Raw genomic sequence first — 26,792 nt, forward strand, 5'->3', positions numbered from 1 at the left:
CATGCTGACTGGAGCTGATGGGAGTAGGAATTCAACATAACCTATAGGGCCACAGGTCAATCATCCATGCTTTAGATGGTATGATCTATATGCAAGGATTTGATATTAAACCCTCCCTCCATACACGAGTGGTAGAATACCTTAAAGAGGAGGGAGGGGAGAAGAGGTTGACAGAAATCTACTAAAGTTATCAAGATGTCTCAGACAGCTATATGCATGATGGGGCATACAATCCCAGCAAACTAGCTTTATAAACTAGCAGAATCACACAGCAGCAGCAGCAGCAGCAGCAACTACACATTTCTGCCATAACAAGGCATTTTAGATCAAACCAACTTGTTCTCAACAAAAACTAAGCTGCACCCAGGTTGGTATTTTGATTGTACAAATAATGCCTGTGTCAGGGAAGGTTTAGCTGTTTCTACATGTAAAAAAATATTTCCATAAACAGACTCGGTTACGCCTGTTCCATTTGGCATTAGGTAACATTTGCAAAATGTTAAACTCGCTAATCCAAATGCCACCTCTACAAGGTAAGGACTGTGGTCTTCTCAGTTTGGCTGCCAGATAGCCATAATGCAATTAGCGATGCTTTGTGGGAAAAGTCTCAGAGAAAAGCCTGCAGGCTGAGTGCCAGTTCCTACTCATGGCTCCTGCGCCAGCTGCAAGACCCCCCACACTGCACCAGGGAATCTGCAGAGAAGCTGAGGGGCCCTAGTTACACAAAGGAAGGAAGGCTGAAAATCAGGCAGTGGGTATGACTACACACCACTTAAAATGAGGGCTTGAAATTGCTGGACCTCTATACCAAACAGGCTGCCGAAGACCAGCCTCCCCAGGGTATTTTTCATTACACACACACACACACACACACACACACACAACTTAGATATACACATTTGTGTGAAATGTGTAGATACGTTCTGCTGTTCCCAGAAAGCTCTGGTGCAGTTTACAGCAAAATGACCATTTCCCATTTGAATTATTGGGATAAGGTGGACACTTTGGTGAAGAGGGTACTTCATTCCAATTGCCCATCAAGGTAGGCCAGTCATGCAAGAGAACCTTCACATTTTGGCTCCCAAGACTCCCAACAGCCAAATCTTATGAACTTTATGAAGAATTAAAAAACAGAGAAAGGCAAAGGTAAAAACAGAACAGTACTTTAAAAGGAAAGGAAAGTCTGTCCTATTGTAGCTACTTCCAAACAGGCCTCTCATCTAACATAGCAGCATAGATGGTAAGGTTGAGGGACTAAGAACTGTTTGGCATTAGTCATCTTTTTAAACGGTTCTGGCCCAGGTGGACATTGACTGACTGATGGCTGTGGCTAAGGCTAACCAATCAAAAGTCAGCCACACTACTTTTGGAAGTTTGGAGATGGGCTATTGCAGCATTAACTACCGTATTTTTCGCTCCATAGGACACACTTTTCCCATCTTAAAAACTAAGGGGAAAAGTCTGTGCGTCCTATGGAGCAAATGCAGGGGGGAGGCAGGCAGGAAAAGCCCCCAAGAGCCACGCACAAGCTTCGCGCGGCTCTTGCGGGCTTTTCCCCAGGAGGGAGAAGGGACTGACGCGGCCAGTCAGTCCCTTCTCCCTCCTCTAGAAAAGCCTTGCGCAACCTCTCCAGCCGCGGGAGGCTGCGCAAGGCTAAAGAGGAAGCCAGGGCAGCGAGCACGATCCATCCCCTGGCCGCGTCAGTCCCTTCTACCGCGCTGGAGCGGTTTAGCTCCTGGCTGGAGAGGTTGCACGGCTATGGATCCTGCTCGCTGTCTTGGCTTCTTTGCTCTTTGGAGCTGGGGGGGGGGGCAGGCTTCCTCTGCAGCCCTGAGAAGCTCTGGGAGAAGCAGACAGGCTGCACGCAGCCTGTCCGTTGCTCTTTGGGGCTGGGGGGGGGGAAATAATATTTTTTCCCTTGATTTCCCCCTCTAAAAACTAGGTGCGTCCTGTGGTCTGGTGCGTCCAATAGAGCGAAAAATACGGTAGCTACCTGCCAGACAGAACCCATTCTGTGCTTTGTATATTCAAAGGGAGATGTGACTTCTTTGGGGGGAATGGAGAATAAGATCTTAAATAAGACCTTTGTCATAGGCCATAATTGAGGTGCAATGAATTATTTGTAGCTTAATTTTTTTAATCATATTTCAATTGTAGCAACTTCCAGTCAAAGATGTTAATCAACAGTAACCTTGCTATCAATAATCTACAGTCCCATGAGTCAGACAATGGGTAGAAGTGAATCAATGGCATATACTGAGCACCTCGTTCAGTAGGTCTTGCTCCTCTGACACAAACAGAGGAAATACAGTGAAGCAAGGCTGCTTGGGAGAGTAGTCTGCTTTAATATGCTAAGCTATTTATTTAATTTGTCTAACAGACTGAATTAAATAAAAACAATGAACTTAAAAGCCATTAATCAGCTAACACCCTCCCACATGAAATATGTTAACAGGCTTTCAGAGCTGCATTTATCCAAGTACTGGCACGGAATGCCTTGCTGTTCCATTGATAAGTATTTCCTTTAGACAGCACTTCATTCCACAGAAATTCCAAATGCTTTCTGGACACTACGGATAGTAGAACACAGTTCATATTTTAGTTGTCCCAATCTATCACAGCAGGTAGTAGTGTGGTAAGAAGGCCCATTCTAATACCTTGACCATTATTGAGGGCACCCCTAAGCAAAATATTAACATAGTCACACTACTCCACCCCCATGCTGGCCACTGAGCTCCTAGAGCTGGTGGTTCAATCCGGAGCCACAACAGAGTTCCCACCTCCTCTATGAGCTGAGCAAATCAGCCCCACCACTAATACCCCTAGTTGATACTCATCAAATCTTCTGTACCATTCTGCAAATCTTGTCAGGGCTGGGCGAGAAACTAGCAGCTCAAGCCTAATAATAAAGAGCCAGAGAACAAGCCAAGAGTCAAGATCAAAGGGAACACATAAGCACAACAGAACTCGGGTTGTCTTGTTATTTAAGCTAAGTGCCACTGAGACAGGAAGCCCTTGAAAAACTGCACTCATGCAGCTCACCATCTGGAGCAGTGGTCAGCAACTCCTAACAATACAGAACCCAGTGTTCATTGGATTCTGTCTCCATAGATTATTTGTGGCCTGGTGCTTCCTTCCTTCCACAGAGCTCCAAGCCTTCATTTGCTTCTCCTCTTGTTCCTAAGCAGCAGAAGCACAAGTTTCCAAGCAGTACTAGGATGGATGGATCCCTGTCATCTCCTGGAGTACAATAACTATCCTAAACAGCCACTTGATGGATGGCCAACATTGTGACTACCATTGCCGCATGTAGTTACAATAATGACAAAGACTAGCCAATAGCCAGGAACGTGTTAAAGACACCATTACAACTTTAAGAGTCAATTGCTCATATCTGATGAAGAATGATAACTGTAAATTGTTTAATATGTAAGGTACAGAACTTACCACACCAGTGGGCTGAAAGTGAAGGGTGGAAGGAAGGAAACCATGGGAAATGGATGCTTAATGTTACATTTCCTGTATCACCAACTGTACCATTGGGAAGCAGGGTGAGGGTGTCTTCTGTTTCAAATATCTTTTTAAATCTCCCCCCCCCCCATTATTTTATTAGAAAATTTAACAGGAAAAAGGATTCATTGTTTCCTTAAGTGCCACATCCTCTGATAAGGGTCAAAGGAACCCTAACAGCTCAGAGGAGGGATAGGGCAACAATTTTTTAAAAATCTTCAGTGTAGCAATCCTAGATTAATAACATGCTGTTTTTGGGGAAAGAGGCTGTTAATCATCCAGAGCAGCTCCTTAGAGAGGCATCCAATTCTAACTAAAAGCCATTAGAAAATCGGGAACTCACTAGCAGGATTGCCTGATGGTTCACTGCACTAAATCCATGTTTTTCAATATTCAGTTCTCTTCTAGTTTGAACTTCCAACTGTTTGGACCCTGTCATATGTTTAACTATGTCTTCCCAGACTAATAGCTAACTGAATTGTTATAATTTACCCATGGATCTTACGTCAAAACCTTTAAAAAATGTTTTATGGGTAGCCAGCCAACAACTGAAAAGCAGCAATTTCTGCAAACCAGCACTCTCTGATCTGACAAATTTAATAGTTCAAATCAAGCTACATATTATAGTGCGCGCTCTCTCTCTCTCTCTCTCTCTCTCTCTCACACACACACACACACACACACACATTCAGAATCTGAAATCTTAAAAATAACATTTTGCATTCACTGTTTCTACAAACCAGCATAGATGCACAGAGGAAATAGTCTGCTGAACACTCAGAAAGTAGACACCTCAGTGGTCATGGAATAGGTGGAACTCTGTTCTTTTGCTTTTCCTTACCCTTCTCCAGGGACCTTAGATATGATCTTCAGTTCCTCCACTATTTTAAGCCCTTGCCAAGAATTTCAAAGCCCAAACATTGCCATCCCAACACAACCCGGCTGCCCATCTCTGGCAACAGCATGAAAATGTTTCCAATATCTTGGCATCGTTTAAGCTCTAGGACACTGCATGCCAGTACCATCTTGAAGGTGCTAAAGGAGGGGAAGAACACTAAAGATAATGAGGACTGCAAGAACCGTAGACAAATGGTCCAAAAATATGCAGTCCATAAGCTACGGTAAGTCTCTTATTCAGCACCTATAGGCAGAGCCATCAGCCTGCTCCCTGATCAGGCTTCTGTGAGTGTTCACAGAAATCGGAATAAATTACATAACGTTTTTATTCCAAGTACATGAATTTGTGCTTCCCTTAAATCTGATTCACACACCCCTTCCCATTAAGGAGGGAGCACAGATTATACAAAGCCTTAGCTTTACTAAGCAACTCTGGTGGTGGGATTGATGAATTCCACTGTAGAACTGATAAGCTACCCAAGACAGGGGATTTGAGCACAAGGTAACAAAGGCAAACAGAAGGAAATTCTTGACCCCCTTCTCCTGCACTCTCAGAAACACTTGTGATCATGTGTTCGTAGTGCCTCAGGGTCCCCGGGAAACTGGAGCAGAGGAGATTGCTCCAAGATGCTGATGTAACCAGACATGCATGTTGAGGCGAAAGACAGCAGTGCTGACAGCACCAATCTGGCATATAATAATCAGTGGCAGCTCCCACACGGCTTTCAAAACAGGTTTTCCCTCTCTCCCTCTTCCATAATAGGAAGGCAAGGAAAGAAAGGTGGGACGAAAGGGCAGGAGCCCGGCGGAAGCCTCTCAAAAGTGATTATTTCCTTTGTTGTTCCAAGCATACCACAATGCGAAAATTGCCTGTATGCCACTGTCATCATTATGACACCAAGCTGTGCTCTTTCTACATCAGGTAGCCAAGATGATTCCCTGCAGATGTTGTTGGACTACAGCTCCCATCATCCCTAACCACAGCCTGTGCTGGCTGAAATTTGATGGAGTTGTAATCCAACAAAATCAAGAGGGCACCACTTTGGCATCCCTTGTTCTACACAGTATCAGCAGTCTTGTCATGGTTTATATTCCACCTGATGTTAACCACCCATGGCATGTACATCTACCTATATTTGCCTTTCATCTTCAGCCTTCTAGCCAATCATAAAGTAATAGGCTAAAGCAAAACACAAAGTCATTTCCAATCTCCTTTGCATTGAAGGACTGAACAGTTGTAAAACCATGGAGGTCTGGAGAGAGAGGCATCCAGTGCCAGTTCCAGGTTTTGCAGGGTCCTTGGGAAAGAGGCCTTCAGTAGGACTCCTCCCTGAGTGGACATTTCTCTTCAGCACTACAAGTGTCCTCTTCCCTGGGGATCAATTTGCACCACTACCCAGGAGATGGAAAGGCAAATGGAACCTACTGCTCCTTCCCCTTGATCCTGTCATTCTTCATACATAGAGGACAGGTCAATCGGTACGGTATCAAAGAGGAAATGGAGCAAGACCATAGGACAGTAGTGGACCTCATGCTGGGATGTGGGTTTTGGCAGGTGCCCAATGATGCCAACTTCTGATTCTAACACTGCAGGCAACCCTAGCAGCAAATCACAATTTTGTCACCTGAATGTGAGATGAGACATCTCAAATCTGATACAAAAAGTAAGAGAGAGAGAGCTGTATTATTGCAATATTCGGAAGCAGCTTTTTTAAAAATAAAAATAAAAATCATCAAATGGAAAATAAAAAAGGGAGAGGTAATGCCCTGATTATTACACACAAACAACTTTTTCAAATGAACTTGAAAGAAGTTTATATAACAGAGCATTCCTTCCTCCTCTCCATCTCTCTTGTAAAGGGTTACATCATCTTCTGCAAGTCTTTAAAGCCAATAGCTTAGCTTCCTACAATCTTCATTTTGTGACAGCACAACTGACAGAAAACGTGCAAAACTACAAAGCCCTCATCACTTGAGTATTAAATCATACGTAAGGCAAATATCTCCAAGAAGCTCCACCAGCAATTCCCAGTCTGCAACATTCAGAAAGCTGTCAAAGAATCAAGAACCGATCAATAAATTCCCTTTATATGCCCACAACAGGTTTTCTCTGCCTTTTCCCAATTGTGTTTGGTTATGGACTAGATAAGCACTGGCCCTCCTAAATGGCCAACTTTCATCCCATTCCCATATAAGAGGAGACTACATAAGGAAACCAGACAGCAGACTGCAAAATCTTTGCCACAGATTCCTTTGTATGTCACGGGCATCCACCCCTAACATCAAAGCAATTTTTCCTGCACATTACAGGCTGCATCAGTGCAGTAGAGGGATCTTTCACAGCAATATTTGAAGGCCTGTTTACAGAGAAAGTCTCTGCTAACTTGCTTCACACTAAGATTTGTTTACTTGATCAAGAGGCTCTGGATTAACAAGGGCTCCCCGCCTCCACTTTCAGTATAACTGGCCATGAAAACAATTTCAAAGAAAAACATTTTGAATAGGTAAAACTATGTGGGCTTTACCATTCATAGCAAGTATAGGTTACCCAAAACAGTCGGTGTAATTGCCTTCTTGTGCAAATATACACCAGAGGAGGTTGTCAATACATACATTAGTAACTGTGGAAAGCTGAAATCATGTAAATAAGTGCTCAGAATTCAAACATTGAGATAACAAAGGGAGAGAGAATGGGATTTGCATACCAAGATGTATGCAGCTAAGAAGCATCACCATTTAGGCACATAGATCTCTCTTCTTCATAAACATTGCAAACTTGCCCAGCTAAGTGATTCATGATAAATAAGGCAAACCTGGAGAGCTTCTTTACCGTTATAGACAATTGTCATTCGGGGTGTGGCATCCAAATCTACAGCAGAGCGTCTGGAGGGATATCCCATTGTAGCAACCACAAAGAGAGCCATCTGATAAAGGGGTACATTCCTTCTCATTCTTCCTGGTTGACAAAGGCTGCTGCCCACTGGGCAACACAGCCCTTTTCTACAAGAAAACCTTGAGATGGTTGGAGAACCTTGCTGCTGAGTTGGTGAGTGTCACTGGAGGCCACAGAGGGATTTCTGAAATGCAAAATAAAAGCTTTTAAAAAACAATAATTGTAATAATCAATTACTTCTTAATAGTGTAAAAGAATTCATAGCTCATAAAATTTATCCCCAAGATTTACCACTAACTCAAGCCTTCTTCATGTGTTGCTCACTTGTAAATGGAAAGTGTGGCAAAAAGGTCTGCAAAGCCCTCAAAATCACATTGCTCCTCCTGCTTCCACAGTCTCTGGTGCTATGCTGAGCATATGGATCTGCCATTTACCAAGCTAGTATATATATTGTGTATGCTTTTTCCTTTAGATGCTATTGTTGTTACATTAAAAAAAAAACTTCAACTATCCAAAACGATAAAGACAAACCCAGCGTGTAGATGTATCTGAATCTGTTTAACCACAACAGTCTAGGTTCTCTGGTTTTGGCTTTTAAGCATTCCCAGAACTTGGAAGACACAAAATAAGGCTGGTTGCTTTTGCTTGGTTACCCACCATCTCTCGTTTGGTTTCTACTGCCCACCATTACTGCATGTTGACTTGTGCCCCAAGCCTCCCACTGAACTCTATATCCCCTCTTCATCCTTGCACTCCTTTTTAGCACTACAATTCCCAATCCTGCACCTTTAATATTTGCCACAGAACACTGTTGTGCTCTTTTTTTTTTTTTAGTCTATATTTCAGATTTCCCTTCTGCTTCATTTCAGGCAATCAACCGCCAATTGCCAGCTAATGTGTTGCATATGGGAAATTGTCTTGGGCCTCTGCATAGTCATTCACATCAGAGTCGTGACAAGATCCTTTAAAAGGATCAAAGACTGTTTTCCCTTCCCAAGCTTCGAAAGTTGCTCTCATTAAATCCCAGGGCTACTAACAACTGGCTAAACATTCACACAACTGGATTCTCCAGGGATGCGTTCACACTCTGGACGTTGCTCCGCTACAGCAGGCGCACCATTGCTACTTAGGTTAGCAATTCCTTCTGCATCATTAAATACCATGTATTAAACATTTGGGCCGAAATGTTTCGTGGAGAGAACAAGATGCTATTTGTGATTTATTCTCCATCTTCCTACATTTTATGCAAGGCACTAAAACTCCTAAACACAACAAGCAAAGTGCTTAAATGAGGATATTTTGCATTTTTATGCCTTGCAACATCAGTGGTTTAATTCAAACTCACATAAGTAACAGTTGTTTATTTCATCAAAGATCAATTTCAGGGCAAGGCTTGATCTGCAAACTCCTGTTAAAAATTACCATGTAGCTCAATATTCTATACTAGTTACTAATCCTCTTTTAATAATTGGCATTTTTAGTACAGTATTTAGAACTGATATAGCAAAGCTCTTGGCATACATTATCTCAATAAGCTTTACAATCACTTTGTAAGGTAGGTTGATATTATCCTCTGAGACAGGCTTCAATCCTCTACACGCTTAACCTTGGAGGAGAGGACTGCACTCAGAGAGAGCTTATGGCAAATTTTGGATTCTCCATCTTAACTATTATGTCATAGTAGCTGTGGAGACTGGCGATCGTTCCATGGCATAATTCAGCTTAGGCTGCAAAAGAATTCTAAAGCTGTGTTGTACAATGGCTAGAGAGTGTTAGGTTTGAATGCAGGGCTCCCAATATCAAATCTCCGCTAGCTGTCAACCTCACTAGTTGGCTTTGGACATGTAACAAGGTTGCTTTGGGTGCAAATAATAGTCCTGAGTTTAGAGGAAAGGCAAGATATAAATATAACAAACACATTTCCACTTGCACTCCTTGTCCAACACATATATTCAATAACACAGCTTCTTCCTCTCAGAAAGAAGTTCAAAAAGTTCAAAAATGAAAATTAAAAATTAGCTCCAATCTCAGCATGTACAGTACAATGTACAGTGGTACCTCGGGTTAAGTACTTAATTCGTTCCGGAGGTCCGTACTTAACCTGAAACTGTTCTTAACCTGAAGCACCACTTTAGCTAATGGGGCCTCCTGCTGCTGCTGCGCTGCCGGAGCACGATTTCTGTTCTCATCCTGAAGCAAAGTTCTTAACCTGAAGCACTATTTCTGGTTTAGCGGAGTCTGTAACCTGAAGCGTATGTAACCTGAAGCGTATGTAACCCGAGGTACCACTGTACTGGAACTACAGTAGTCACTTCTGCAATAAGCTATAGCCTGATCCCCGCAGGTACTGACTCACTTACCGGGCTTAAGTAGGAAACAGCAAAGATTTGCTAAATTAATGTTCCCAGACCCATGCTGGAAACCCTACCTGCACAGAGGGTGCCTCCTGCCGCCACATTAAGACTGAGCAGATCATGAATCATCATAAATGGGATGTCGCTAGCTTCATGAGTTCCTGCGGGTTCTGAACACCTGATTAGAACTATGGCAAGTAACCAAATGCATCCCAGCCACGGTATGTTTACCTGAGGGAGGATTGCAATTAAGATCCATACCCAGAAGAATGAGGATGTGATACTTTTGTTTCAAGAATGTGACTTCCAGTTTAGACAATCCTGGAACAGCTAATCAGATAATTGATATTTATATGCCACTGAAGGCCAAAAGGTTGAAGCATGCCTAAGAACTGGAATAGTTATTCCCCATGTTTACTTCTTCTTTGTCTTCTAACAATTTTTTTTTTAAAAAAAAAGCATTCAAAAGATTTTGGAATTTTAAATACTGTATTTTACTTTTGTTTTTTAAACATTTGATTATGCAAAAAAATAGCAAGCAAGATTTTAACATGCTGTTTCAGAATACTACATTATTTCTCAAATAAAAATCTACAAAGACATTTTAACCCCATAAGACTTGTAGCAGAGGAAAACCATCTATACTATCCACATTATCAATATGGCCAACACAATTCTGCCTTCTTTCCATGCAAGCACATTGGAGGCACTATCAAACACGATACCTGCAACATTCAAACACCAAATGTGTACATCCACTAATGAAATCTGACCTCTCCAAGGCTAAATGTTGATTCTGTATATAAGAGACAGAAAATTTCCTTACGGAATGTGGCAATAATCCAGAACCATCCTCATGTGATCTTTGCAGAGCGTGCCAATACCCCAATATCAGCATGATGTCAGCTAACATAATCAACACATAGGCACGCAAGCACATCATCTCAGGCACACAATCACTAGAATAAATCACACGCAAGAGTGTTTCTCAACAGCAGTTGTTCAGAGACATATGCTGTATTAATTAAAATGTGTTACAGCAATGTGTTGAAGAACAAGGCAAGCTGTGGAGTAGTCAGCAAATGCCTCCTTTTACTGGTTAAAAAGAAAGTCACAAGTTTAGTAGGTGAACACTCTTGCTAAAAGAGAAAGTGCAAGACAAGGATGTGTTCTGTTCAATTCATTTCCTTTGTTATTAGTACTCTCAATTCATGTTCATATATCTGTGCCAAAATAATTTAAAGTTCTGCATGCAAAAAATACAGAACTTTTCAATAAATGTTGCTTGCAGTGTTTTGATGATCTGGATCAGAGGGACTCGTGATGGTTATATGGATTTTTCTATCTTGCAGCTTACGGTTGGATTACAGGGACTCTGAGTCCCTTCCAATGCTATAAATCTGTCTTTTCAGATAGAAAGAAACTTCAAATTTCTCACCTACCCTTTCCTCACCAAGCAGCTACAGTGCTAGGACACCAGAAAGATAGACAAAGGCTTCTCTAAAAGTAGTACGTACTGTATTTTTCTGTGTATAACACGCCCCCATGTATAAGACGACCCCTATTTTTTTGGACTGCAACAAAAGTCCGGGGTGGCATTCTAACATGCAGTTCACTTCCAGGAGTCTGAAAAGTACCATTTACTACACCATCTCACAAGTCTGCCCCCTCTGCGCTAGACATTTTTAGGAGGAAGCCAAACAGATTTCCCAGATTTCCACTGGGAAGAAATCTTCAACACCCATAAGTGAAAAGGGCTACATTGAAAAATGAGTTTCCATGAAAGAAAGAGTTTCCATAAGCTTTTGCAAACTTCCCTTTACCACATACAAAGATCTTTCATTTTGAACCTACACACTGTGGAAAGCCTCTAGTATGGAGGACAGACATGCTAGCTATAATCACACAATGTGCAGTGAACAAAATAGCATTGTAGCTATCAGCTGTGTTCAGTACTCCTGTTCAGCAGAGTTACATTATCATATCCACAGGAAATATGGAGCTTCTACAGAAAGAGGAGTATGCTTCATATCCAGGAATACATGCAGCCTCTTAACAGAGGACCTCAATGTGCTTCTTTATGCAGGTGAATTGGAATGGAGTCAGATGGAGATAGAAGCAGAGACACTTTGATATGCATAACTGCACAGTCTGTGCCAGGGTTTACATTTCATCAGAAATGGTAATGTTAGGCCAGAATATCCCACTGAACCCATATGGAGGTGGGGTGTAATACTAACTGTGCCGGTTGTGCCATGGAATTAAATGACACATGGGACAAAGCGGAGTTTTTCCAACAATAAAGCATTTATAATTCACAAGCTGAAAGGTGAGAAATTATGAATAGCTCAGAACTGGAAGAATGTGCAAGTTTTACGATTACATAATAGGCTTGCAAATACTATGACATAGCTGTTTTGCAGAATCTAATAAATCTTATGCATACAGGCAAGGAACCTCACAAGAAAAGCAGACTGCCTTTTTACTAGTGGGCTTGTTTCAGATGTTTGCATACATCCATAAGCAAGACATGGGAACTGTATCATTGCTCTAAAACAAGAAGCACCCCCAAACTGCCAACCTGATCCTTCAGGGGGAGTGCATCCCCATTCAGGGTAGGCAATTGGCTGGTTTCTCAGACACGGGAGACGCTTACCCAAAGTGCCTCTGCCTTGCCAGGATTCAGGCTCAGCTTGTTCTCCCTTATCCATCTCACCACTGTGCCCAGGCAGTGGCCCAGGGACTGCACAGCCTCTTCTGATTCAGATGTTATGGAGAAGTAGCAATGAGTGTCATCAGCATACAGATAGCACCTCACCCAAATCAACTAATGATCGCACCCAGTGGTTTCATGTAAATAACACTGGTGATAAGAAAAGGAATGGAACCAGGCTCTGGATTCTGAACCAGAGGCTAATGGAAAAGAGCATGCAGAACCCAAGTCAGGAGCTTAGCAGGCACTTCTCCCTGAGCCCAATTCACCTGAAGAACCAAATACCTCCTGCTCCACACATGCCTGCCCATTGGCACAAGTATGCCAGGCAAGAAAGACCATCTGCAGCAAGCCATTTAAGAATTCACACTCTTCAGACAGAGAAGAATTTTGGAGGAGCAGGCTAATTGGAGGCACCTGTAAGGTCTCAGTTCTCCAGATTTTGCCAAAAGCTATTTGATTGGAGCTTACCATGGTGCTGCCTTGTATCATGGATACCCGGTACAAATGGATCAGGGAGTGCAAAGTTTGCCCATTTAGAGAAACCATAGGTCAATGGTAGAGCACTTGCTTTGCATGCAGAAGGTTCCATGTTCAGTTGCCAGCATCTCCAAGGAGGGCTGGAAGAGAATCTGTTTGGAATATTGGAGAGCAGCTGCCAGTTGGTATAGACAATAAGGAGCTGGATGAACCAGTAACCCGATTCATTATAAGGCAGCTTTCTATGCTTCTTTGTTCTTATTATGAGTCATTTTGCTCATTGTGTTGTTTGCATTTGTGGCGTAAGAAAATAAAACAATAGGGTGAAAAACATGTCAGAGACAGGACCGTCATCCAGTAAATAATTGACATGAAAAACAAAATTTGAATTAATCCCCAATACAATTTTCCTCCTTTCCAGTGGAGCCCATGGGAATACTGGGTTTATAGCCACCCCGAATCATAGCTCTGGCCATCTTATCTTTTACTACTTTCCATTTTTGTTCCAAAGTTTACTGAGGAGGGAGCCAAAGTTCACTTCTCTCCCTTTCTACCCACTTCCTAAAACTCCCCATTTGAGAGACTCATTGGCCTTTTGCTAAGCAAAAGTTTCCCCTAAGCTCAGGGGCACAATGTCTACTCATAATTGGCTTTTCACAAGCCATTTCTTATACTGCCTTTTGAGGACTAATCACCATCCTGGCATCAGCACTATGTGGTGCTGATGCATCTGCACCTGGAGTGCCACCATGAACAACACTGGTATCCCTTTTAAAAAGAAATAAAGTTAATGCACCAGTGCTGTGAAGAGAACCACCAGATGAGACAGCTACTGCCATCTTCATTATCCTCAGCACCTTATCCCATCACAAGTAGGGCCCAGGGCCATGAGAGATAATGAAGGTGCAGCAACTGGCTTCAACAGCCTCGCCCAGCCTTTTTCTTCACAAGCACTGTCCCTGGTGCTGCCTGTGTGCCAACACCTGTCCCTTCCAGGGGCTGCCAGAAGGCACCTTGCCTAGGATTCTCTCAAACATGGCAGCTGCCCCAACTGGCTGGTCTACATCACCAGTGGCATGGAGACATTCAGACTTGCCCAACAGTCAATGCTTTTCCAATTAAATGGTGGGACTAAAGTCCCTCAGGGAGTTCAGTTTTCTCTCTGCCTGCTAATATGAACCCAAGATGGGTATTTGTGGTTGCAGCTGCTTCCAGAAAGGAAGAGGCAGCCCAGAGAACACATTCTTGACTATAATGAATTCACTGGAAATGGTTGGAAAGCAACTGTTTGCTTTCCAACCATTTCTGGTGAATTCGTGATAGTCAAGAATATGTTCTCTGGGCTGCCTCTTTCTTGATGGGCTTGTGGTTGGGGACAAAAAGTCTGTACTTTAGTTCAGTCCTGAACTACCTTCTCTCCTTGGGTATATGAGGCCTATGGGATTCTGCAGTGCACACACCTACTTTTCTCCTTTATTGCATCAATGTGTGTGGATTTAAACCCCCCTCAAGCCTACCCATCCTTAGCCACTTCCACAGTGCTACACATTACCAATACAACACTGTTGCGATTTTGTATCTGAAGTAGGAGGTACTCCCAAACACCACTGAAAAAGCTATAAAAGGAAGCCTGTTGGGGTGGCAGCAGATGGCACTGTTTATGGGAGGCTTCTAATTTTAAACGGGTACCTGCCAAAGGCGAAAGGATGAGGACAAAGCTCCCTGTTGCTCCCTGATTCCACCCCACCCATGCCAATTAGTGCAAGTCACCTTGGCTCAAATTCAGTTCCAGGGGAGAAGGAAAGCTGCAGGTGGCCACCCTCAGAGACAGCAATTTATGAGGTTTAGCTGTTTTCTAAGAGGAGAAACAAAACAAAAAGCAGCAGAGGCTGGGGAAGGAGAAGAATCTATCCAGGAGATTTCCACAACCTCATTACTGTTGGTTGGAGGCTACACACACATTTAGTTATGAGTTATGCAAGTCCGACAGATGCTGGAAGGAACCCACGCAAAGAAGGAAGAGTCATTTCTATTTGACAACTCAGAATATATTTCAAATCAGATAACAATCATTGCTTTCTGTTTTGCTGTTTTTTGCCAGCTCTAAAAATGCTCTCCCACATGCCTGTTAGCAAAAAATAGCCTCCCTTCATGCCACCAGCTTTCATTAAGCTAGGGTTTGCAGAGTGATGAACACTACTAGATTATCATTAATCAGCACAAAAACAGAGCCAGGCTTTTGTTAAGATTCCTGCTCCGTGATTGCAGTCATAGGATTGTTGTCTATCACATGACGGTGCATGTTTTGACTCCACAGTGTGGGAAGTGACGGAGACAAGATGTTTGTGTTGCTGTGTTTCATGAAGTGGGACTATTGTCCTTTGTTCTCTCTCTTTGCTGCCTGATGCTAGAGAGAGAGGGAGCCATGTTGCAGTGCTCCATGTATGTTTATATGTAAATAAAGTAGATTAGCCAAAATGCTGAATTGCTGAGTTCTGTTATGCAAACAGCGAACACTCTGCGGATCCCTAAGTGTGCTGATGTCTGTTGGCATCAGTCGCTGTGATGTTCGGGCAGAAGAAAGCTTTTGAAGCTCCCAAACGATTGACCAGGAGGGAGAGAACATGCCAGTCTGGCATGTGTCTCTGCCAGGGTCCTACTCAAGAATAGGACGGGCTCCTAACAGCTTTTGCTTCTCTGCTGTCTGCCATTCACAACAGGAGAATATCTGCAAGGCTAGATATGTGGGCATGATAAGGTAAACATGTTTGTATCATGTAAGCTTTTTGTTTGTTTGTTTGTTTCATTTAAAATCAGAGGTGCTTGGACAGACACTGGTTGAGATCACAGAGTTTGCCATTCCACAGAGCTAGATCAGAAACTTCATTTCCTATCTAAGTCTTTCAGGTACCCTGCTTGCTCCAAGAGACACATGCTGTAGGACCGTGGTGGAAAACCATTTTTCTGCTGAGGTTGCCAACTGCAGTCCTACAGCACAGAGGATTCAGGACGGACAAAGGAAGTACTTCCTCACACAGTGCATACTTAAATTATGGAATTCGCTCCCACAGTTAGTAGAGTTGGCCACCAACTTTGATTGCTTTAAAAGAGGATGAGACAAATCAATGTAGGATAAAGCTATCAATGGCCACTAGCCACAATAGCTGTGTTCTGCCTCCACTGTCAGAGATAGTATGTCTCTGAATACCAGCTGCTGGGAACTGCACGTGGGCAGAGTGCTGTTGCACTCATGTCCTGCTTGCAAGTTTCCCATAGGCAGCTGGTCGGACACTATGAGAACAGGATGATGTACTGGATGGGTCACTGGTCTGATCCAGCAGGTTCTTGCTATTTTCTTATGATCACATAAGATCACGTTCATATGATCACAAACCAGGAAGCTGTGTATTTGTAGCTATGGGGGCCTTCAAGAGAGGTGCAGAAAACCACAGAGCAAGGAAGAAGGGAAATATACAATATCCATCACTACACTGAAAACAACTACTTGTGCCCTCTTAATTATATTATGACACACTCTACACAGAGCTTCTGCCATCATCCAGCCGGCATACTAGAATTGGAGGATTCAGGAAGCCAGAGACAGCAGAGACTCAAATTAGCCAGTTCATTATTATAATGCAAACAACACCGAAAGGCGTTGAAAGTTTGTTGACATGCAGGCTTTAATTAGGTTAGCAGTAATTATGAATATTATTGAATATATGGATCACTCCAATGCACCTTTTCATTCTGCTTTATTTTAATGTTAAAACGTTACAATTAAAGACAAACAAACCAAACAAACCCAAACACTCCTGCAAGAAAAATGACCTCTACAAATATGTTAAGAAATCATAAAGCACTCCATTCCTACGTACAAAGGTGAAAGCAACATATGCTAATGCTTATATGGCTAATATAAATAACAGCCTTAAGAGAACATCTGAACATGTGTTTTAGTTGTTGCCAATGCAGACACTAGATTTCCCTGTCTGTTTATTAGAAAATGTGTAGAGGTGCAGGGGATAGAGAGAGAGAGATGGAGAAATGGCCAACATTGTATCGCTTAGGGAGGAAACACCTGAAACCTCTGTACAACAGCTCTCTGAACTACTGGATTTGGGGTCTCTTCTGTTCTTTACAGGTCCTCAGCTAGAAGAGAGAAAGCAAGTGTAATCACCATAGCTTTATCCTCTTAGTGCAGTCAGGGCAGTGGCGTAGCGTGGGGGGTGCAGGGGGGGCCGGCCGCACCGGGCGCAACATCTGGGGTTAGGGCAAATCCATGGGTTAGGGGGCGCAAATCCACGGGTTAGGGGGCGCAAATCCACGGGTTAGGGGGCACAAATTACTTGCCTTGCCCCGGGTGCTGACAACCCACGCTACGCCACTGAGTCAGGGTCACCCAACCATCCAATGCTTCCTTCTACAAGGGGTGAGACTGGTAGCTTGGAGAGCAGCACAGCAGTAGGAGGGAACAAGCAGGATGGTTGAGCACAGCCCAGCCTGAACCCTGACACTATGCGGGGGGGGGGGATTTCAATCTCTGCCAAAAATAAATAAATGCCTCTGTGATATAAAAAGGCCCACTCCAAAGTGAACAGAAAGGCAGCGGCAGTGCACTGTAGGATTCAAAAGTCCATCAAAGAGACCTCTGAACTCCTTAAAATGTTCTAGCTGGGTGCATTTTAGGAAGAGGAGGAGGAAATATAGACCAAGGTCCAAAAATAGTATTCCAAGACTGATGCTGGGATCCTTTCTGCAAAGGGCTCTCATACTCTCTAACCAGAGGTGATGGAACCTTTTCAGACCCAGGGCCTAATTCCCACCTGGGCAACCTTTTGGGGACAACCTTCCACATCTCACCTGTTGGGCAGGGGGAGAAGCAAACAAGAGTAGAGCAACAAAACTTATCTTTGTACAATAAAAACCAGAAGTTTCTACATACACCAATACCCATACACATGTCTCTAACTGCCACCCACACAAACAAGAGACATTATCATAGTTCAATGTTACATTCCAGCCAGGCAAAAGCACTCATGGGGGGCACAAAGCAGAGCCAGAGGGCTGTAGCCTCAGGATAGGCGACGTGGACCAAGAAGAGGCTGGGAGACAGACAAAGATACCTGGAGGGCCATAATTCAGACCCTAGTTCTGATGTTCTCCATCCCTGCTCTAAACCCAAAAAGAGAAAGAGGAGCAGCAGGAAAATCAACAAAACCTGGTTTCCTTTCACAGGATCTGTTTTTCATCCATGTGGATTCTTCTAGTCCCTCTAGGCTGATCCATACGTCTAAGAACAGGATCCATGTAAAAGGGCAGACTGTGTGTTCTCCATAAGCTTCAGAAGGGAGAATTCAATGTAGTGCTACATTTCCATTTGAAGCATCTGAACACAGAAGGATGATGCTCAAGAGCAATTGTTGGGGCTGCCCTCACAGATCCCTCTCCTGGCGTTCCCTTTCATCCACTCAAATTCTGCAAAGCAGCAAGACTAGCACTAGAATACTGACAAGCACAATTGTCTGTCGGATGCTCAGTACTCCATTCATCTACCTCCCAAATCTATTACCCGACCTTCTCTTTCCACCACAGTCAGGCACCTGTTTCAAACAAGTCATGTACTGGTTTAAGTTAGCTGATTTCTAAAAGTAGCTGCAGGAAAGATACCTCAGAGCTCATGTACCACCATGACCCCAACTTGAGCTAGGGCTAAAGAAGACCGTTCAGCCTAAAACCACAAATGAATGTTCAAGACTAACCTATCCAGATGATGGCGTCCAAATAACGTCATTCAAAGAAACCCTTCCATTTAGGATGCTGCCTTTTCCTCATATTCAACACACAATATATTATCGCTGAGGAAGTGTTATTCTTTCCCCAGCTAGTTAGTGCTGTAAATTTCAGTGGGCCATCTGGAATGAGGTTGCAGAAGCATAATGGCATTACCAATGACAAACATTGCAATTATTCTAACATGTTATGGACCTTAACACAAGCACACAGTCAGCAAAGACGGCATTTGCAGGAGAGTCAAAACTAAGTATGTCAAGGTAGCCAGTGGAGAAGCTCCATCATTTTCACCTATCAAGGCAAGAGACTTGACTGGATGCCTGAACTTGCTACACTTTGCCTTGAGGACAGGCAATTTTCAGATCCTGAGAGATGCTCTCTCCCATCCCCCAGTTCCTTGTATACTGGAACACACCTTATCCAGACTTATGGGTCTGAAGGACATGAGGACCCCCTGCTCCAAGGCCACCTCTATCAGGGAACATAGGAAGTCAGCATCTGAGGCTTTTTAGTTTAAAGAAAAGGTGAGTGAGAGGTGAAGTGACAGACGTGTATAAATTTATTCATGGCATGGATAACGTAAACAGAGCAAAGGTCTTCTCCCTATTTCTTAACACTAGAATCCAGCGGGCATTCAATTAAGCAGGTCATTGTAAATTTCAGGACACACAAAATAAGGGCTGGGTCTCTCACATCAATGCATTCAACAGGGCAATCTTGAACTCTGGAGGTGGGGTGATGGCTGGCTTGCTACTCTCCCTCCTCCACTGGGACATTCGGCGGCAGCTGGGTGGGGATGCTCAGCAGCAGCTGGACAGAGGAGTCTCGCCGCAGACTCTCCAGACCTCTTCCCACCAACAGACTCAATCATTTCTACCCATTCCTCCTCCCCTTCTGACTGATCCTGCCAGGACCGTCCCACCTTCTTAAGTCACCACATGCCTCATGACAGCTAACCCTGAGGGCTATGTTCTCCCTCCACTGTTGGAGGGTGTGCTTCTGAATACCAGTTGCAAGAAACTGCAGAAGGGGAGAGTGCTGTTGTGCTCAGATCTTGCTTTCAAATTTCTCATATGTATCTGGTTCACCACTTGAGAACAAGATGCTGGACTAAATGGGCCTCGGCTTGATCCAGCAGGCTCTTCTTATGTTCTTAGCTTATTTTTCCATCTGGAAAAATAAGCAGTGGCTTTCTGTGTTCTGAGGCATAGCCCTTTCCCCATTATTTCCTACCTGAACCTTTTAACTGGAGATGCCATGGATTGAACCTAGGACCTTTGAGATGCACAGCATATGCTCTACCACTGAGCTATGGTCTCTCACCTATATTACGGGTGGACTAAACATTACTCAAAGGCAATAGCACAGGTGTTTTCAGAACTATCCTGAAAATGGTAAGGCCCAAGCCTAACCAAATCTTATCTAATCTTGCAGTGCATAAGCTCTGAAAGAAGGGTGTAAACCCACAACACCAGTCAACCAATGCTCTTCACAGACAGACATTAGGGTAAGGTACTTATTTTATGACCTTCTACAGCAAAAGGCCAATTATCCTTATCTTAAAAGTGTTTAACAAGCCACAGATTGGAAAGTGAAGCTTTTGTTTTTGACCCTCTACTTGCCTGGCAGCAACAATTTATCAACAGCCAAACTGAAAACCAAGAGTAAACACCATGGTTATCATCCAGCCAAAGTTTGTCCCATTGTCTTCAACAGGAGGAGTTAAACACATGCTGAAATCACTCTGGTTAGAATCAATGGGGCAGAAAAAGGGCTTCACTTTAGCTGGATCATAACCTATGCCTTTCCATTGCAGTTCAGTGAGCGATAAACAGTACAAACTGATTTCCTGCCTAAAGCAGTTAAGTTGAAGCCTTCCCTTCAGCAAGCTTCCCCATTATCTGCCCTCTCCCTCTCATGGTGTTGACAGGTATTAATTTTATTTATCATAGCATTTCTATGCCACTTTGTTGTCTAAAGGCCCCTGAAGTGGCTCACAGGAAGATTTTAAATGGCAAAATAACGAAAAAGCAACAAACGATAAAACTCTCAAACACCAAGAACTAACGTACAACAATCCAAAATTGGGGGGGGGGGTCACAAAAAGCCTGCCAAAAGGCAATGGTTTATAAAATGCCAGGAAAACAAACATACATGCAGGTATCCCAAGGAAGTATTGCAGCCTAGTCACCACCAAGAAAACCTGTTCAGCCAAGCTGCTGCCTGAAAGCTCTCTTCTTGTACCATCCATCAACTTAGCTACTGCCGGCTCAAGACATTTTGCTGCCTGAAGAAGCGCTTAAATCGCCCCCTCCAAACCCAAGGCCAACTCTTTAACTTGTTGCACCAGAAACCAATCCCTGCCTTCATCCCCAGTGCTACATTTAGCCAGGTTGCTTCATTCTGTTGCCCAACACGGTCAGCTCTCAAGCTAACACCAAATAGAAGTGGGATGATGAGCAGAACCTCCTCTGAAGATCTTAACAAGTAGACAAGATCATATGAGAGCAGGCCATCTTCAAACCTCCTTGACCTCAATCAGTTTAAGGCTGTATAACATTTTCTGAGCAGTGGCGACAGTTTGAAAGCAAACATGGCACCTGTTACGCACCTTTTTCTCTCCCTGTGCAAGCTCTGGAAGAAAATTGGTTCTGCAAGCTTCCAAGATGGTCAGCTGGCTGTGGAAAGCACCTATTACTGCCTGTCATCACCTTACCCTCCCTCCTTACCCTTGGAGCAGGTTTGCAAGTGGTTTTTAAAACATTATTCCCATTACCTTAATCCCACATGATGTCCAATGGCTACTTCTATATATAGCCCAACCCCTGGCCCAGGAATTTTCTGTCATTTAGACCTTCCAAAAATTGACCATGAAAATGTGGAGAAACATCAAATTAAACTGAAGGAATGTTCAAGAGACATGCTAAGCACCTAAGCTGCAAAAGCTCATCTCTGGGGCATCAAGGCCACGATATCGAAATCAAACGCTCTGTAACATAAAACTTTAGGTGGACTTCTTTGTTTGTCTGCTTTCTTTTGACTTTAAAAAAAAGTATATTCTTCCTCCTTCCTCTTTCCCCAGTGGCTGGGGACTCCACCTCTATTTTTGCTTCCTGGAAAGACACAGCTAAGTAACCTGTGGCCCTCCATATGTTGCTGGGACTACAACTTCTATTGTCCCTGATCACTGGCCACACTGGCTGGGGCTGATGGGAGTTGTAGTCCAACATCACCTGCAGAGCTACAGGTTCCCTAACCTTTGGTGCAAGGGCTCTAAGTCTCCTCCAGGCTGCCTTCCCATCTTTAGACATGTGAACTTCCCACGTGGCCAGCTAGTATTAAGAAGGATGATTTGCATTTGACCATAGGCTTAATCTACCTAAATACAGTCATACCTCGGGTTGAATGTGCTTCAGGTTGAGCGCTTTCGGGTTGTGCTCTGTGGCAAACCGGAAGTAATGGAGTGCATTACTTCCGGGTTTCGCCACTCACGCATACGCAGATGCTCAAAATGATGTCACGCGCATGCGCGGAAGCAACAAAACGCAACCTGCGCATGCGCCGTCCATTCAGGATGCGAACGGGGCTCCAGAACGAATCCCATTCGCATCCCGAGGTACCACTGTACTGCATAGGACCACCGCAAGTAGAACCGGATATTAAAGCATAACAGCATCTATGCCATGTACTGGATTTTGAAAGCAGCTGCCTGCATTTCCATTCTGTTCTGTCAGCAGCCAGGTCCCAGTGGTTCCTAAGATCTTAAAAAGAGGACAGCCAGCCAATATTTTTTTTAAGTGTGAAGGAAGCATGCAAATGAATGAATGTCTTTGCACAGAAACAAAGCTACACCCACATGGTTTGCAGGAAGAGGAAAAGAGCTATCAAATATAAACGCTGCTTTGCGTGTTGTGTGTGGTGTGTGCCAGAGAGAATGCTCTCACAGGAATTCTGCTTGCTCTAGTTTGCTGGTTTGAGGACCGAGGACATTTAGGAGGTTTATTCTACTAGCTAGAGTTTAATGAAGCGAGCATTTGGGGATGTGGTTCACAACATGGTTACCGGCTGGCTCCATCTATCAGTTCCCCAAGTCATCTTGGCTTATCATATGGCAGCAGAGAAAGCCACATGCCTGTCAGCAACCACATTACAGGGATAGCATGCTAAGAAGGGTCTAAATATGAGAAGAGCAGGCTGGAGGCTTCTATGCCCTTCTTGGGAAGCAAAAGCAGAAGTTGGGAGTGATGGAGAATCTCCTTCCTTAATACTGCTGCCATCTGGTTTTGAAATGAGCCTGGTCATCAGGACTAGAAACTTGAAAGTAGCAGGAATGCAGGAGCTCTGGAAACCAATAGGCAGGAAGAGGGACGCTTCTGTCTAGACAAATTGCTCAAAAATTTCTACCTTGTTAATAAGGTGCAAACAAGAAACTAAAAAACAGCATCCAGGAAGAAGAGTGCTGAATAGCAACTGATCACAGGATACGGCATGGAATGAGTCATCTCAACAGGCAATTTTATGTAGATGACTGTGCACCCACCCCACCCCCAATATTACATACAATGCAGTACAAAGGACCCTTTTGCCTTGTCTGCAGCAGTATCACATTACTGCTTGTAACTCAACTTGAGTAAGCAATTGTGAAAACAAGCTGAAAAAAAAGCTGGCTCACCTGTGAATACACTGGGTGCCCTCAGGCAAGCCACTTGATCTCAATCTCTCTCTTCCTTCTTTCCCATCCCTCTCCCCACCACCAAACACCCATCTGGAAAACAGAAGCTATGTATCAGCCCTAGCACACTGGATCCAACATAGTTTGCCAGACTTCAAAACAACAAACATTATAAGGTTCTTAAAAGGAACTGTAAGTTACTGGATCCAACATCCTGTCTTTTAGCAGCTTAAAATCATGTCTTCCAACATTTTGCAGATGAACAAAAGAGTGTTGCAAGTATACAACAATGGCCCTAAAGATCTCAGTGGAGCTAATTTCCAAAACTCCTCCACTATTTTATGTTTCAGAAAGGTCTTCCCTGCCTGCTGTACCTATTTATTCTGCAATAGCCTGTCCCAAACTAATTTAAAAGTTGGGGGGGGAGTACTGTTTCTCCATTGGCTAAAAAGCTATTCCAATAATACCATAATTGCCCTATAATCAGCATTTCACATCTTAACAGCTGCAGCATGTAAAATGGAGTTTAACACTTCTCCTAAGTGTTGGCATGTATGCATGTGTCAGTAGTATCAGACTGCAGCTGCCCTATACTGAGATTTAACATCAAAACCTACAGAATGGTTATTTTATCAATTCACTCTAGCAAAAAAATTAAAGCAACCCCCTGGGCACAACTGTCATGAAATTGGGATTGTTCCTTATACATATGGCTTGCTAATGCCTGTACTTTAACCTATCCACAACTACACACCTTTGTAACCAAAGCAGGCAAAACCCTGTAATGGATAATCACCCAACTTCCTTGTATATAAAAAGTTTGACATTGGTGAAAACAATAGATAAGGAAGCAGTGCAATAAGGCTATGCTTGAGTAACAGCATTCCCGGAAACGTTAACCCAAAAGTCCTTTCACTGCTACCAAAACTCTACGGCATATACAACGTTTCAAAAAACTGCCCCTTCTTTCTTCCTGTATTCATTTCAATTATCAAATATCAAATAAAAAATGAAAGCATATTTAAAGCACTCCCTTAAGCATGTTCTGCCACACCCCTCATTCTCCTGCAACTGAAAGTTCTGAGGTTACATTTTAACCTGCTTCTTGGAATATCAAGTCTTGTTCCCACACAGGAGAAGCCATTATACCCAAGCAGAGTGTATTCGTCATCTGTAACTGAAGCATCAACAGGTTAATGGTGTGTCGTGTGTGAAGCACATAGGGCGTCTGGATCAGATGATCAGGCAATAGGGAGCAAGGTGAAAGTCAAATGCAAATGTGGATGCTGTGGTTTGATTTGGCTCAAGACCAGAGAGGAAGTGATATCCAGCATACAAACTATAACCAGGAACAGCAGACTAGAACCATGAAGCAGCAAGCCTAGTGGGTTACATACAGCAGATAAATCAGCCTGAACATATTGATATTGAGAATTTTAAAGGTCCCTGGACTGAAGATGAAGCAGTATGATCTTGTCCAAAAGGGCCTTTGAGCAGGGTTGCCATCCAAGACCACAGTGCTTTTCAGGGCTCAAATGGCTAATATGTCATTAGTCAACCATTCCCAGTTGCAGGCTCACTGAAACCCAGAACCTTTAGCATGGATCAAAACAGGAAAATATTGATTCAAGGCAGGTCCAACCACACTCACCAACATCCGATTTTAAACAGAACAGCCCTTATGCTGGTATAGCAGGTATTAAATGCCATTTACTGGAACATAATGCTGTTGCCTCATTTCCATGTGCTTGGTTTGGCTTTGATCCCAAAAAATATTATCTCCTCCACCTTGCTTAACTCCATTGCCATCAGAAGAACTGTTGGTTAATTTCAAGCAACTAATGAGAAAAGAGATTCTGAACAAGAGATCACGATTTAGCAAACTAAACGTGGTTCTCGCTTACTCTGGGGGGTTGCTACCCTCAACAAACAAAAACAACAATGTGTAAACCAAACACCTACGCCTTGTTCAGACAGGCTTGCTGCAAACAGCCTACCCAGTGGCAAGTATTTCTTCTACTATGGAAAGGAACATGGAAACAAGATGCTGAAAGGTTTTAGAAAAGGAACCTAGGAGGGTGGAGGGTGGGGGAGTTCTGAAATAATGAAATTTCCCGTAATGAACGTCCTTTCCACTGGATTTTAGTCAGGCATTACTATATTGCTAAAGATGTCCTCTAAAGAGGTCCTCTGGCTGGGACGGGGCGATATGGGATTGAGGGGGCAACTCCCATCTCTTGCGGGGGTGCAATTAGTGCCAGTATCGTCCGTTAAGAGTTTGGGTGTAATCTTCGATACCTCCCTCTCTATGGAGGCGCAGATTACAGCTATAACAAAGGCGGCATTTTTTCATCTCCGCCAAGCTAAGCAGTTGGCTCCTTATCTCTCTCGCCCTGACCTAGCCACTGTGATCTACGCGACGGTCACCTCCAGACTGGATTATTGTAACTCGCTCTACGTGGGGCTGCCCTTGAGACTGACCCAGAAACTCCAGCGGGTGCAGAATGCCGCGGCGAGACTCCTTATAGGGTCTTCGCTGCGAGATCATATTCATCCGGTACTATACCAGCTGCACTGGCACCCGGTGGAGTACAGGATCAGGTTTAAGGTGCTGGTTTTAACCTTTAAAGCCCTATACGGCCTAGGACCCTCGTACCTACGGGACCGCCTCTCCTGGTATGTCCCACAGAGAAATTTACGATCTGCAAATAAAAACATCCTGAAGATCCCAGGCCACAGAGAGGTTAGGCTGGCCTCAACTAGAGCCAGGGCTTTCTTGGCCGCGGCTCCAATCTGGTGGAACGCTCTGTCACAAGAGACTAGGGCCCTGTGGGACCTGACATCTTTCCGCAGGGCCTGCAAGACAGAGCTGTTCCACCAGGCCTTTGGTCAGGGCGCAGCCTGACCCCCTCCTCTGGCAATCTGCACAGAATTTTGCTTAATGGTTGCCATCAATTTGATTTTAATTAATTTTATAATGAATGTTTTTAGAATGTTGGATTATTTTGATTGTTGTTAGCTGCCCTGAGCCCAGCTTCGGCTGGGGAGGGCGGGATATAAATACAATTTTTTATTTTTATTTTATTATTATTATTATTATTATTATTATTATTATTATTATTATTATGTCATGCCTTTCATAATGGTCAGGTGCTTTGTCTCACAATTTAGTTTTGTACTGGTGGTCACTCATGTTTCGTGAGACCATCCCAAAGTACTCCTCTGTAGTCTAAGGGCAAACAAGTAACTGTGCAGCAGATCGAACTCGGTAAAAATCATCTGATACACAACATTTTGGATATGTGCTATGGTGGCTAAGAATGCCAGCTGAAAAGTCCACAGGCCAAATCTCCTCTTGGCATGTACTCAGTGTCTCAGGTGTACACTTGGTGCCAGCGTCCGCCCACACCAGTCTTCACCAACCTGGTGTCCTCCAGGTGTTTTGGATTACAGCTTCCCATGAGAATGGCGGTCCAATGG

General features: G+C 43.6%; 1 protein-coding gene across 6 annotated transcripts in view; it reads right to left on the reverse strand.

The window, feature by feature from the left end:
* The window catches only part of SEMA4G (semaphorin 4G), a 108,098-nt gene that overhangs the window by 53,844 nt on the left and 27,462 nt on the right, over positions 1 to 26,792 (reverse strand). For all 6 annotated transcript variants that reach the window (XM_083615315.1, XM_083615312.1, XM_083615311.1 and 3 more), the window contains one exon: positions 7,238 to 7,484. In XM_083615315.1, the coding sequence (XP_083471441.1) occupies positions 7,238 to 7,358 (121 nt within the window). In that variant the 5' untranslated portion in view covers positions 7,359 to 7,484. The remainder of the gene's footprint in view (positions 1 to 7,237; positions 7,485 to 26,792) is intronic.

This window comes from Podarcis filfolensis (genome assembly GCF_964270895.1).
Source record: "Podarcis filfolensis genome assembly, chromosome: 5".
Classification (NCBI taxonomy): domain Eukaryota; kingdom Metazoa; phylum Chordata; class Lepidosauria; order Squamata; family Lacertidae; genus Podarcis; species Podarcis filfolensis.